Source organism: Melopsittacus undulatus, chromosome 2, assembly GCF_012275295.1.
Source record: "Melopsittacus undulatus isolate bMelUnd1 chromosome 2, bMelUnd1.mat.Z, whole genome shotgun sequence".
Lineage (NCBI taxonomy): Eukaryota > Metazoa > Chordata > Aves > Psittaciformes > Psittaculidae > Melopsittacus > Melopsittacus undulatus.
The window spans coordinates 53,818,927-53,831,719 of record NC_047528.1 but is presented as its reverse complement, the minus strand read 5'-3'; the positions used below and the strand labels follow the sequence as shown (position 1 = coordinate 53,831,719).

The 12,793-nt window shown below is 37.4% G+C and overlaps 1 protein-coding gene across 2 annotated transcripts in view; it reads left to right on the top strand.

Annotated features, from left to right (window-relative positions):
* Nucleotides 1–12,752, top strand: part of TMTC4 (transmembrane O-mannosyltransferase targeting cadherins 4) — a 55,210-nt gene extending 42,458 nt beyond the window's left edge. For both annotated transcript variants that reach the window (XM_005145228.3, XM_031045572.2), the window contains 7 exons: nt 358–437; nt 611–718; nt 837–978; nt 1,654–1,768; nt 2,227–2,339; nt 7,228–7,297; nt 7,813–12,752. In XM_005145228.3, coding sequence (XP_005145285.2) covers nt 358–437; nt 611–718; nt 837–978; nt 1,654–1,768; nt 2,227–2,339; nt 7,228–7,297; nt 7,813–7,964 — 780 coding nt within the window. In that variant the 3' untranslated portion in view covers nt 7,965–12,752. The remainder of the gene's footprint in view (nt 1–357; nt 438–610; nt 719–836; nt 979–1,653; nt 1,769–2,226; nt 2,340–7,227; nt 7,298–7,812) is intronic.
* The last annotated feature ends 41 nt before the right edge of the window (nt 12,753–12,793 follow it).

Below are 12,793 nucleotides of genomic sequence, written 5' to 3'. Positions count from 1 at the left end.
TGGTAGATTTGAGTCTGGCTTTCTCTTACATATCTGACAAATAAATGAAATTAAGAGCAGGAGGTCGCCATATAGAGAGTCTTATAGAAAGTATGGTAACCTCATTTATGAAATCAGGAAGTGAATAGTTTTTAGCTGGAACAGAGAAGTTGATTTATTAATTTATTCTTCAGATTTTTGTCTTTCTGTCTTCATCATATGTATTGTCCAGTCTTAAGTATCTGACTACAGCAGAAAACAGTAGTTGAGTGATGGAGGTGCTGACTGTTCTTTATTGGAGTGAAAATTTTTAGCAATTTGGCTTCACAAAATATCTGACTGTGTAACATCTGGTACAATGTTCATCTGTGTTTTCAGGTGCACTACAATGTTGGCAAAAACCTGGCTGACAAAGGAAATCAAAGTGCTGCAATCAAATACTACAGAGAGGCTGTAAGGTATTAGAAATTTTACTGCTTTAATGATCAATCCTAAAATTTCTTTCATGTTCAACATGAAGAAAATTTTTAGGTATTCATTTTCATGATCTGCAGCATTGCAGAGCTAGGAATTTCTATATAGTAATACATGTTCCATATGTAATAATCATCTCTTAAATTTTAAATTTTAGGTTGAATCCTAAATACGTACATGCCATGAACAACCTTGGAAATATTCTGAAAGAAAGAAATGAGCTCCAAGAAGCAGAGGAGTTGCTGTCCTTAGCTGTACAAATACAGTATGTTTAGAACAGTGCTAAGCAGCATTTTGCACCAACTGAACGGAAATGATACAATCAGTAGGATCTTGTTTTCTAAATGCTCAATTGTTCTCTTCGTTTTTTCCTGTTTGCCCAGGCCTGATTTTGCTGCTGCATGGATGAATCTAGGAATAGTACAGAACAGTTTAAGAAGGTTTGAAGAGGCAGAGCAAAGCTACTGGACAGCAATTAAACACAGGAAAAAATATCCAGATTGTTACTACAATTTAGGGCGGTTGGTAAGTGCTTTTGAATAAATTACTTCTATGACAGGAATCTGTGTGTGTGTGCATATAACAAAAAAAAATCCACTGTGCTGTTAAATATGCTGATAGTTTAATTCGGTTTCCTTGATTTGTAGTTCAGGTTGATTTAATATTTTTGGTAGTTTTTCCTATTGCTTTCTCAGCATACTTCCTTCCATAGCAACCTTCTGTAGTCCTAATTTTTTCATACAGAGGGGTATAATCAAAAATACAGATTGTGGTCTTTTGTTCAAGATATATTATTAGTCATTTCCCAATATTAGGCTGTTTTCAGTCATACATGTATTGTTAGGTAGTAGAACTGTGCCCTAAAAAAATTTATTTAGATTCTTGGAAATTATAAGTAAATATTTACTTATTCTCTTGTGTAGATTTCCAGATTCTATGCTGGTTTTCTTCCCTATCTTATTGGTACATGCATATGTGAAAACAAGCCTGGGTGGCAGAGCAAAGCATGTTAAAATTGGTATATAGCACTCTCTCTTCCATACTACCATAGTATTCTTCTTGCATTTCACTTTTTTGTCTCTAAAAAGAAGTTCTATTAGAATGGAATAGCTCTTTAAAACAGCTCTTTAGTGTCTTTTGTGCATGGTAGGAAAGTAAAACAAATCAGAGTGAAATGACTGGGTTTTTCTTTGGTTTTAGTACGCAGATTTGAATCGCCATGTAGATGCATTGAATGCATGGAGGAATGCTACAGTTCTGAAACCAGAGCATAGTTTGGCTTGGAACAACATGATTATATTGCTTGATAACACAGGTATAAGCATATTTTAATGTTTTAATGAATAGTTCAGTGGCTAGCAGAACTTAAAGCTTTTTCTGTATTTATCTAAAAGGAGGCATGCCTCTTGGTTGGCTGTCCAGCCACTCTATAAATGGTTTTAAAGCATCACTTGGAATACAGCCCGTAAATTGAATTTCTAATCCTTATTTGAAATGCCATCATTGCAGAAGCATGTTTGTATTGTAGACCAAACTTAACTTTTGAATCTGTGCTTTGCTGTTCTGAAGATGCTACCTGTTGAAAACAAAATGGGGGTTTTCTGTTGTCTTATTCTGTGTAATTTTACATTTGCATGTGTATGATACCTGGTTTTCTTTAAAAATGCATGTACTCGGTTTGTACAATATGCATGCTTGCAGCGTGAAAACTAACTAGTAAGGCTGTGTTAAAATATGCCTTTTTTGTTTTCTTTCCACTGAATGGGCTTCCAGGCAATCTAGCTCAAGCAGAAGCAGTTGGAAGAGAGGCCCTGGAATTAATACCTAATGATCATTCCCTTATGTTTTCATTGGCAAATGTACTGGGGAAATCACAAAAATATAAGGTAGGTAATGAGCTTTCTGAGTGTTGAATTTTAGGTTTGGGGTTTGGTTGGGTTTTTTTCTTGTTTAAACTCTTTAAGCTTTTTGTAGAAACTGTTTGAGGAGGTCATTGTCAACTGTGACTTAGATAATCAGGTTTAAATGCCTATTTCTGTCACAGTATTGCTGTGTGATTCTGTCTGAAGTTCATCCCATCTTATTTTAGATCCCTGGGTTATGAATGTTGCTGACCTAAACTACTGTCAGTGGTCATTGAAGAGAAATAGGCATTTAGGCACACTAGAGGGCACTTAGGGTCTTGTATTTCTTCACTGCCGAGAGAGAGAGCCTGCTCTGATTTAGAGGCCTTGTTTCAGGAGCTAAAATTAGATGTGATACACTAGTTCTTGTGCTTTTGGTATGTAAAGGAAGCAAGGCTTACCATTACCCCCTATGAATTCTAGCCTTTTGCTCAGACACTATCTAAAACAGAGATACACAGACTTGCTAATTGAAGACTGAGGATGGGATACCTGGGTAATTCCAGAATATTAAGAGGAAAAAGTCCATGCATTGAGCATTGTATTGAACTTTCTCTTGGATGCAGTGGACCAGTGTGTGAGTGGTGTTACCTCAGCATTAGCTACTTCTTTTTACAAGTAGTAAATGTCATTGAATTGATAAGAATGAGTTCTTTTCCAAGAGGAATTGTATGAGCTGACAGAATAAATCATACACAGTTAATAAATTTAGTTGTTTTAATTTACTCCATAGTCACTGATTTATGTATGTGATATGGACAAATTAATAATCAAGGAAGTTTTCTGTATTTGTCAGAAAACTGTCATTTACTGAATAATGGCTTTTGGGGGGTTTGGTGGCTTTTTGATAGCGGTAATGTTAGCAGCACTGAAGGAATATCCTCAGTATATGCAAATTAAGGAGACTTAATGATGTGAAACTTCTCAGAATAGATGCATTTTTCCTCCAATCACTTGGATTTTTACAGTCCTGTTCAGCTGTGGAGTCATGACATATCTACATGAGAAGCCAGGGCTTGTGACAACCCAGCACTTGCTTTAGTTTGTGATAAATTGCTGTTAAGACACCCCATCGCTGTTTGTAGACTGGCTGGGGTTTTTTCTGTACATTCTTATTTCTTTTCTCTCTCCATCTGAGACTGTTATATATTTTAGGTTAGTTTAACAAAGTTCCAAAAGGATACAAATTAATGGCCAGGATGTATAAGGGATGAGATTATGGAGGAGGTAATTGCTGAGATTATTTTGGTTAGTCGTGACTGTGGAAAAAAATGGAGGATTGTATAGTTACTCATCAAGAAGAGCATGCAGCATGACAGAATAAAGAGCATTCATAATGAGACAAGTAGAAAAGGTAAGTTGAAAACAAGCTAGAAAACTTCTCCAGGTGTAGGAGAAATAATTCTGTTTTAGTGGATTTAAAACATTTTAAAAAAGAGGTAGTATTTTTGATTGCTAGGTCTGAAAGGTCATTATGCTGCAGGGGACTGTGTGGAGGCAAAGTAGAAATTACAGGTGGGGAAAGGAAGCTTCCAGGTCAGCATCCTAAATAAAGTATAAGGAGCAGTGGAGCCCAGCAAAGAAAGCAGGGAGCCAGAGAGTGTTTTAGTAGTTCAGTATGGAGTAGTAGGTTTGCACAGAGCAAAAACCTTAACTAGTCACTTGAAGTAGATTAATTGTAACAGAGAGAGCAAATTAAGGGGATAGAGAAATGGACTCACTTAGAAAAGGTTATGATCTCAGCAGCTGTATTTTGCATCAACTTGAAAGAGCAGCTACAAGGGGTGAGGGAGCTAAGTGGGAGAATGCTAAATGACAATTAAAATGCATAGAAAATTCAGACTTCTTGTCCACCCCCTCACCATGTAAAAACAGAGAAGTAGATGACTCCCTAATAAGAGTGATTTGAGTGTTTGAAATGGGAGGGGAGTAGGAGGGGATGGAGACTATCAAGGTGATGGAGATAATTTTCAGAGGGCTCCCTGGCTGTGTCTGATGTGTTGTATAACCTCAGGCATTTCATTTATTTGATTACTTGTTATGTATGTATATAAAAGTTGTATTGGCTCTGTTGCCATAAAGTAAGATTTGTTCTGTGCCTTTTGTTATATCTTATTTTAAAAAACAGTGAGTTGAAAATGTTATGTTACAAGAGTTTTCTTTCCATTTGCCACAGAATATTCTCCTTCAGTTTCAAGTATACTTGATTTTCAGCTGAAGATGATTTTCCTAAAAAAAAAAAAAAGCAACCCTTTATGATTTCTGTTTGTATCTACTCATGAATGACTTATTGTTCCAGAAACAAAAGCACATAAAGAATGAGCTGTTTTGGTGGTTTTGTTTTTTTAATTAATATCTGTTATATGAAGTTAGAGGTCTCCTTTAAATGCTTGTTCTTATCACAATGGATGAAGAATCAAACTATCTTTAGTTCTTTGAAAATATGGATGCTGTACTTTTGTAATGTATACATCTATGCTTTTTCTGTGAAAAAATACAATAAATTGAAACCATTCAGCTTTTTTTTTTTTTTGTATTTGAAATAAAGCCAGACTACAATTTTGTGCTGTGGCCTTGACAGCAGATGGAATGCAGTGTGCTTACCCAAATCCTTTGCTATGCACAGTGTGCAAGTTTCTTGGCAACACTTAAAGATTTGGCAAGATACAGCAATTTGAAATATCACTGATATACTGGAATGTGTATTTACTCCATATAGCTACAGTAATATGAATATGATGCACCTTAAATAGCCTTTAATCAGCCAGTATGCTTCTACTAGCTGCTGGGCAAAGTAGTGGTGATAAAAATGCTTTCAGCATGTAGTTGAAAATGTATGGTAATGGCAGCCAGCATTAGAATCTATGTCATTATATTTTCTGGGAGCACACTGCCCTTGTTGTCCCATCATGCCCCAGCAGTAAGAGGATGAGACCATACCTTAGGTGCTTCTCCTTTGTGTAGGTGGCAACTTTTAGGCATACGAGTGAATTAATTGGATAGCACATCTTTCACTTTGATTGCTGTTAACCTGCCCAGTGAAAAAAACAAAGCTTTACTTATTAGACCAAAATAATAAAATTGGGGGGGGGGGGGGGGAATGCAGCTGATAACTGTATGCTTTCAAGTGCCTGTTGATTTTTAGGCTTTGATGGTCAACACCACTAGACTTGCCAAGTGTGACAGAGTTAAAATCATAGAATCATTATTACTGGAAAGGACAGTCAGAGCCATCTAGTCTAATCCCTGACCCAAACCAGGGCAATTTCCAGTTGAATCTTGAACATCTCTATAGATGAAGATTCTGAAACTTCTCCAGATAGCATCATCCAGTGCTTGACAACCCATTAGTTTAAAAAAGTTTCCAGACATTTAGTTCACTTGTTCAGTACTGTCCAGGTATTCCTTCTCCTGAAACAGGATGTCCTGCAAAAGGATTTGTCAAGAACCATAGGGTTTGTGATTTCCTTGACCTGTAAAGATGAAGGCATTTTACGCATCAGCTTCTCTTGGCTTGAGAGTTGCAGCCTTATTTCTGTGCTCAGCAGTTCCCTGAAAGGAGCCCAGTTTGGGTTTGAATTTGGATATACTGAGAAGCCCTTAAGTCACTCAAAAGTTGAGGGATTCAATTTTGACACATCAGAAATGTCTTGCCTCTGAGGGACCTTTGCAGAGACTTATTTCATGCTTCACGTGAGAAGATGGTGGAACCAAAAATCTGGCTGACAGGTTTTCTTTTTCAATAGAGCCTGTCTTGTGTTTTGTAGATTTCAGTAATAAAAGCTTAGCACAAAGGAAAACCCTTTTCCCCAGTTATTGTTCTCACATACCTCAGACAACAAGTGTGTGCATTCAGACAGAAGCCTACCACACTGAGCTAATTTCACCTTCAGTTCAATTGCATTAAAACTGAATGGGCAACTTTCCCTAAAACACAGCACAGAATAGAAACCTATGTAAAATTTGCTCCCCAAAATATATAAACTTGCATGCAAGTGAGTACATGTGCTCCATTTGGATCAGGAGAGAGGTATCTTTTTAAACTTCTGGAAGGAAATATGCTCTGGAACAGAAGTATCTATATTAGAAGCTGCTTTGGGAAAATAAAAGTGTTTGAATTTGAGAATAAATTTAGTGGTAAATTGTTCTCTGAATATTTGGTGAGGGAGTTCAGCTTCCCTAAGAGCAAACTGGGTATCAGTGGTCCTCAGCATACACCACTGCAAATGCGAATCTGGAAAAGATAACTTGTGAGGACTGTTTCAGTTGGCTTGATCTTTTTAAGGAGCAGGCACTCAGCTACTCTTCACTGAGAACCACACTGAAACAGGTCAGGTCTTGAGCAATCATGGCAGGGGAGTTGCAAGCAGATGATCTTAATAGTCCTTTTCAATGATCTATTTGAAAGGGGTTTACTGGAATGCCCCTATTTTAAATGCTAAAAACTATTTTAAAGAGAAAGATACCTAAAAGCAGTTTGGTCAAATAGTAAATTATATTATCCTTAATTTGATTGAATAAGTAGGGAAAGCTTCAGCAGGTAACGTGTGAAAATACTGTAACTGTGGGTAGGAAAAAAAAAAGCAAGTAAACTGCTTTGCAGACTTCACTGGTGCTTAATAGCTGTCTGCTAAAATAACAGCAGCCTGTGAAAGCATGGCACCTATTTGTAGCTTTATTACTGTTTTCTGGAGGCTGTAGCCACCTGATAGACAGTATCACATGGGCTTAGAATGTATATGTACTGTGGTATCACACAAATCTGGTATTTTTGGGAGGGTTTTTAATTACAATCATGGGTCAATTTTCTAATATTTTATATACTGAAGGAGTAGACTGTCCTGTTGACTTGTTCTTCTAAATTATTCAGGAATCTGAAGCTTTGTTCCTGAAGGCAATTAAAGCCAATCCAAATGCTGCCAGTTATCATGGTAATTTGGGTAAGAGCCTTTCTAACTCTTATCAGCTGTATTGTTTGTTTGCTTCATATTCATTGTGTTTTAGAAGAAAAAGCATTCTTTTAAGCCTTCTTCCTGCTGGGCAGATTTCTATTTCGCTTCCTAGAAAAACTGCCAGCCAGAACAGGGCACTAAACCAGAAAAGCTGTCACACGATATGACAGATCAAGAGGGCTGCACAATCCAGCACAGAGGTAGCTGCACTTCAGTGTCTGCAAATTGGTTCATTTATGCTATGCTTGTAACCCGCAATGAGCTCACCAGATAAGAGCTGCCATTTATGGCTGCAATGTAATTCATTCCTTCATCATTCCCATGCCAGTTCTGCTCCCAGGCTTTGCTCCTGCAGTTGGCAACAGAACAAGCAGCTACTGTGCCACCAGCCAGCAAGAGACCCTCACTGGAAAACAAATGCTTTAATGTTGTTTTCCAAGTGATTGGCAAGATTGCACATTATTCAACAATATTGCTAATGAAATTCCTCATTGATGTTCCAGCTGTGCTTTATCATCGCTGGGGAAATCTTGACTTGGCAAAGAAGCACTACGAAGTCTCTCTGAAGCTGGATCCTATGGCACCGGGGACCAAGGAAAACTACAACCTCCTAAGAAGAAAACTGGAGCAATTGCAAAAGAAAGGCGGTGCCTGATGTTTCTGGTCAGGTTGTCCGTGCATGCTGTTTACGATTCATGTTACATGGGTATTTTTGACCATGTAAAGGATTCAGTTGTTATTTCTCAAAAATAATAACACCACCAGCACTGCACACTTGAATGTCCAATTATGCCCTCCTACAGATCCTAAAATTTCAGCATGAGGGTTTATTTTATTTTTACTCTTGAACTGCTTTTAAAGTCCCTTGGAACAGTTTTATAGGTATATCAAAGCAACGCAGATGAAATTTCACAGCTTTCACTTACAATTTGGTATCTTCATCTGACTATTCTATGATTCTTTGACTTTTTAGTAGCTGGATGAATACCAGGAGGCAGTTTTATTTTTGAAAGTGAATCTTAAAAAGTGCAATTTCCTGTTTAAATACTTATCTTTTCAAGTGTGAAGAATATCCGTCCACTTCAGTTTTATTGCTGCCTTCTACTGCCAGTCCTGCAGAGCCAGTGGAAGAATGGATTCTGCCCAGCACATAGTCTACACATGTAATCTGAGTTACGCCCTTGGTCTTGCGCCTGCCCTCCACCCTGTGAAGTGTTGGATTTGTAGAGGAGTAAATGAGGACAAGGATTTGAGCATAAATGTTTGTCAGACAGTGCACTGCTGAGGTATGCTTGAGTGAAGAAAATACTCTTAGATTAAGATGGCAGATGTTAGCAAGCAGCAAAGGGAAAAGAAGTGTGAGGCAGTAGAGGAGTCAGCTGGAGTTTGTGTCCTTGCAGGCAGCCTCACCTAGCATAGACAGCTTGGGTAACGAGTCAAATTGCTTTAGCTCCTGCTGCAGGTCAGTGGTCTAAATATAGTATAGCATCTGCAGGAGCTAATTCCTGTGTTCTCAGGCATTTCTGTGCTTTCTGGTTAAGGATACTATACCTTTCAGTTTCTGTATTGTTGGTGAATTAGGAGAGAGTTTCTGTGAAAAAGTAACTGGGCAGATGACCTGACTATGGCTGTTGATGTATTAACGGGAAGGAACTCGGCTTCTTCACCTTAGTCTACTGTGGCTCATGTGTTTGCTGAAGTGTCAGTTAAATAAGCATAAACTGATCACATTGATGTGGGATGATTCAGGGATGGGGTACATTGATACAATGTTGCTTCTCTAAATGGGCTATGCTTTAATACATGTTTAAACTGGATGTCCAGAGTTGTTTGTCTTGTGCTAATATTTACATTCATGCTTCAGATAGTCACATGTCTATTTGTTGTTTCCTTGGCATGGAAGATGGCTATTGCATATGAAAACTGAGGAATTTTACCTCTCTTTTCATATTCTTTTATTCTTTCCAACCCTGTCCCCCAGGAAGATACTGATCAGTGCAATATTTGCAGCTTTCCTAATCTGTCCAATGATTATTGTATAGGAGGTTGTGTAATGTTCTTCAGACACAAGTTATCTATGTGAGGAACCATTTAAAGTGTTGGGGGAATGCTTGCCGTAAGACAGGCTGCCGCATGACCCTGCCATCTGACCATCATGTAACCATTTCACATCTATACTATGTTTTGAACCTACTGTAGGCTATTTTTGTATTATAAATCTGCTTGTAAGTTACAGTTGTTTCAAGAACCAAGTGTGTCTGCAGAGCATACTGCCATACTGCAGAGCTACCAAAGCATCTTCTGACAAAACTAGTTTGGGTAACACAGGTAGTGCAGCTAATGTAAAATTCTTGCCAGACTAAATCTAGCCAGCAAGGCTGTGACAGTGTTGTGCTGTCTGTAAGTTTGGTTTTGAATGAATTAATATGCCCACATTATCTAGTATGTTGTCATACTGATTTAATTGAAGTACCATGGACATGTATTTGTGCTAGGCAGTGCTCCTCTTCTGCAAATACAGCCTGTTTCTCAGCAGGACTAATTAGTTTATATAGGGTACTAAGCTGATGCAATTGTTTCCATTTCTTCTGGTTTCTGGACAGAATTTTCAGAAGCTAGTTTCTGAATATACTTGCAGGATATAAACATGCTCTTTGATAAGTGTCTGTACTAATCCAGCAGAATGTTGCACCACTATGGCAGTCATCTTCCAAAACCAGCATAGTTTAGTCAGTACCAGGTTTTGTATCTGAAACATGCTGAAATAGATACACCCTTCAGTACAAACGGCAGGCTTCTAAGGTTTGCCATAACATAGCCTATTATTCATCAGACACAGAGAACACTTGGCTTCTTCAGTCAATGAAGTATTAAAGAGTTGGGATCTGGCTGGATGTGCTAATTTATAGCAGAAGATAAGTGTGTTTAATCATGTTTTTTCTGTATATTTGGAATATGACATACTGAGTTTTAATTATTATTCTCATGTGTACAGTTTTCCCTGTTGCTTGCCATATTAGCTTTACAGAAATACAATAGATCAATATTATGTATGGGGTATGAATTCTCTCTAGATCATTGTAAACCAAAGTTGTTTTAGGAATTCCTCTGTGGAGGTCTGTCAGTCATTCTACTCAAGAATCTTAGATAGAAGAGACATGCCAGCAAATCGATGGTTTTGTTGGCATTTAGAAGTGGTGTTTACTCTTCAGTACAGACAAGGTGAGTTCCTTTTGATTAGTTTTCTGACTACCTGTATGTATTTTTGTGAGGGCTTATTTGTTTTGTATCATTTTCAGTGCTATATAAATTCAGTGTGATTACTTGTATGACAGTAATAAGAAGGATGCTATTCTGTCTCAGTATGATGTTAAGGCAGAATTGGGTTCAAAAGAAGCAACAAACAAAACTGCTTTTTTAATAAAAAATCCTTAAGACTTTCAAGAAAGCTAAGATTTTTTTACTTTATTTTCAGAAATATTTTGAGAGTGTAAATGCTTGAGCTTTATTTAAAATGGTTAAATGTTAACCTTTTGCTTGGTTTTTCATACCTCATTAATGATTCCTGGAACAGTGCATAACGCACAGCCTGGAAGAGAGAAGGGTGAAGAATAAGTGTGTTTGTACATAACTGTTGTTACAGTTTCTGTCTTTCCAGTATGCTGGAATTTTTCCATTACCTTTCCACCATTGCTAATTACAGAAGATTAAAGTTACTTTCTTATCAGGTGGCTTCCTTGATTCTCTAATGAAATTAAGAAAACTGGATACTTTTTTTTCTTCAAAGATTGCCTGTACAAGTACAGTTCTGAAGAGAGAAATACAGAACGATTCAGTGCACAGAATGGAGTCAGAAAAACACAATGACTGCTATGGATGAGAGTCTCTTTTCACCAAAAACTTCCAACACAGTTCCCTAATTGAATGCTTCTGTCATGTTTAGACCAATGCCATGTACATGAACTTTCCTATTAGTTAATTTCATACTTAGGATTTAAAGTTTAGAGGTGTGAGTTGTGTGTGTCTTTATGAGCACTCAGAAATAAAAATCTTAAGTACTTTTGAATGGTTTGTTAAAAATACGAGCCTATTCACTGGGAACTTGTTTCCTTCATATTTGAGACCTGTACCTGAGCTATCTGTCCTAGTTTTTCTTTGTAGTCACTGGGGAAAAAAAAAAAACAAACCCAGGTAACTTGAAACAGGATTCATCTCCTAAAGAAAGTATCTTTAGGATGTGAGGCATCCTGTACTTGAAGCACGTATTCTTCCTAACTGCAAAGGGTAAGTAAGGTGATCAGCTCATATATATGAAGAAAATCTCACTGCTGCTCAGTTGAAGTAATCTGGTCTCATACGCCTCCAGCACTCTCATACATTATTTGCACCAAGAATTTTAAAAGACTGGCACTGAAGCAAATTGGCAGGTACTTGCCTTGAGAGTCAGAAAGTTATAGTAGTTGGATGAGGGAATGGGATCAGACAAACTAGGAGAGCTTTGGTTTCTGCAGTTAAATTTTACATGACAGATAAAGCACCTGAATGTTAAATCTCTGCCTACAGAAACAGAACATTCAGGTTCAGTTTGATACATTGTTAGCTTGTCTATCATCACAATAAATGGTAACAATTTCTTATTAAATTTGCTTTTGGTGCCCTTTGTTTTAAAAGCAACCTAAAGAAACTGTAAACTTGCAAAGGTGAGATTTTATTTTTTTTTTCTTAAATTGAAATGCTGTTTCAAGCTGTAGCTGTTTGAATGTTAAATGTGATAGCATAGCCCATTTCTGTGTGGTGAGGTCTTTTAATTTAAATAGCTTAATACTTATTTGCTGGTTTCTGCTTGTGTTCTACATTTCTTCTGAATGCAGGTACATCCACACATCTGTCATTTTATGTAGATTCCCAAGTGATTCTTTACTTGACCTTTGGCACTGGAGAGTGCTTCCTCACACAGCTCTCAAAATGTCTTTACCAAATGTGTGTTTATGAGGGCGTGTTTAACTCAGACTAGAAATTGCTAGAAACGAAAGTGAGATCACACAGTTGAATTTCTGTGATGTAAAAATGCTCGGGGAGCCAAACTCATGTCCTTTACAAACCACAAGCAGCAGGTACTACTAATACTGTGATTTGAACTGAGTGCTGGGCTCACAGTAACATGAAATGGTTGTACATAGGGTGTAGATAGCTGTGTGTTCAGTGTGTGTCAGTGGTGATACATGTCGTGATTCAGGGCTTTTTACGATATTTTTGTTAGGAAAAATAAAATCCTTACTGAGATGGGAAGCTTGTGATTGCCGAGTTGAACTTTTTTAATGTAGTGTTTGATCATTTAGATTGCCAGTGGTATGTTCCAATTTATTTTCAGCTGAGCAAGAAGCAAATACATTTGTAATGGAGCCACGTAATAAATCTGCATTTTGCTATCTCTTTGAATAGATTTTAATTGTGATAATGGTGTTTATTTTTGTACTGAGGTTT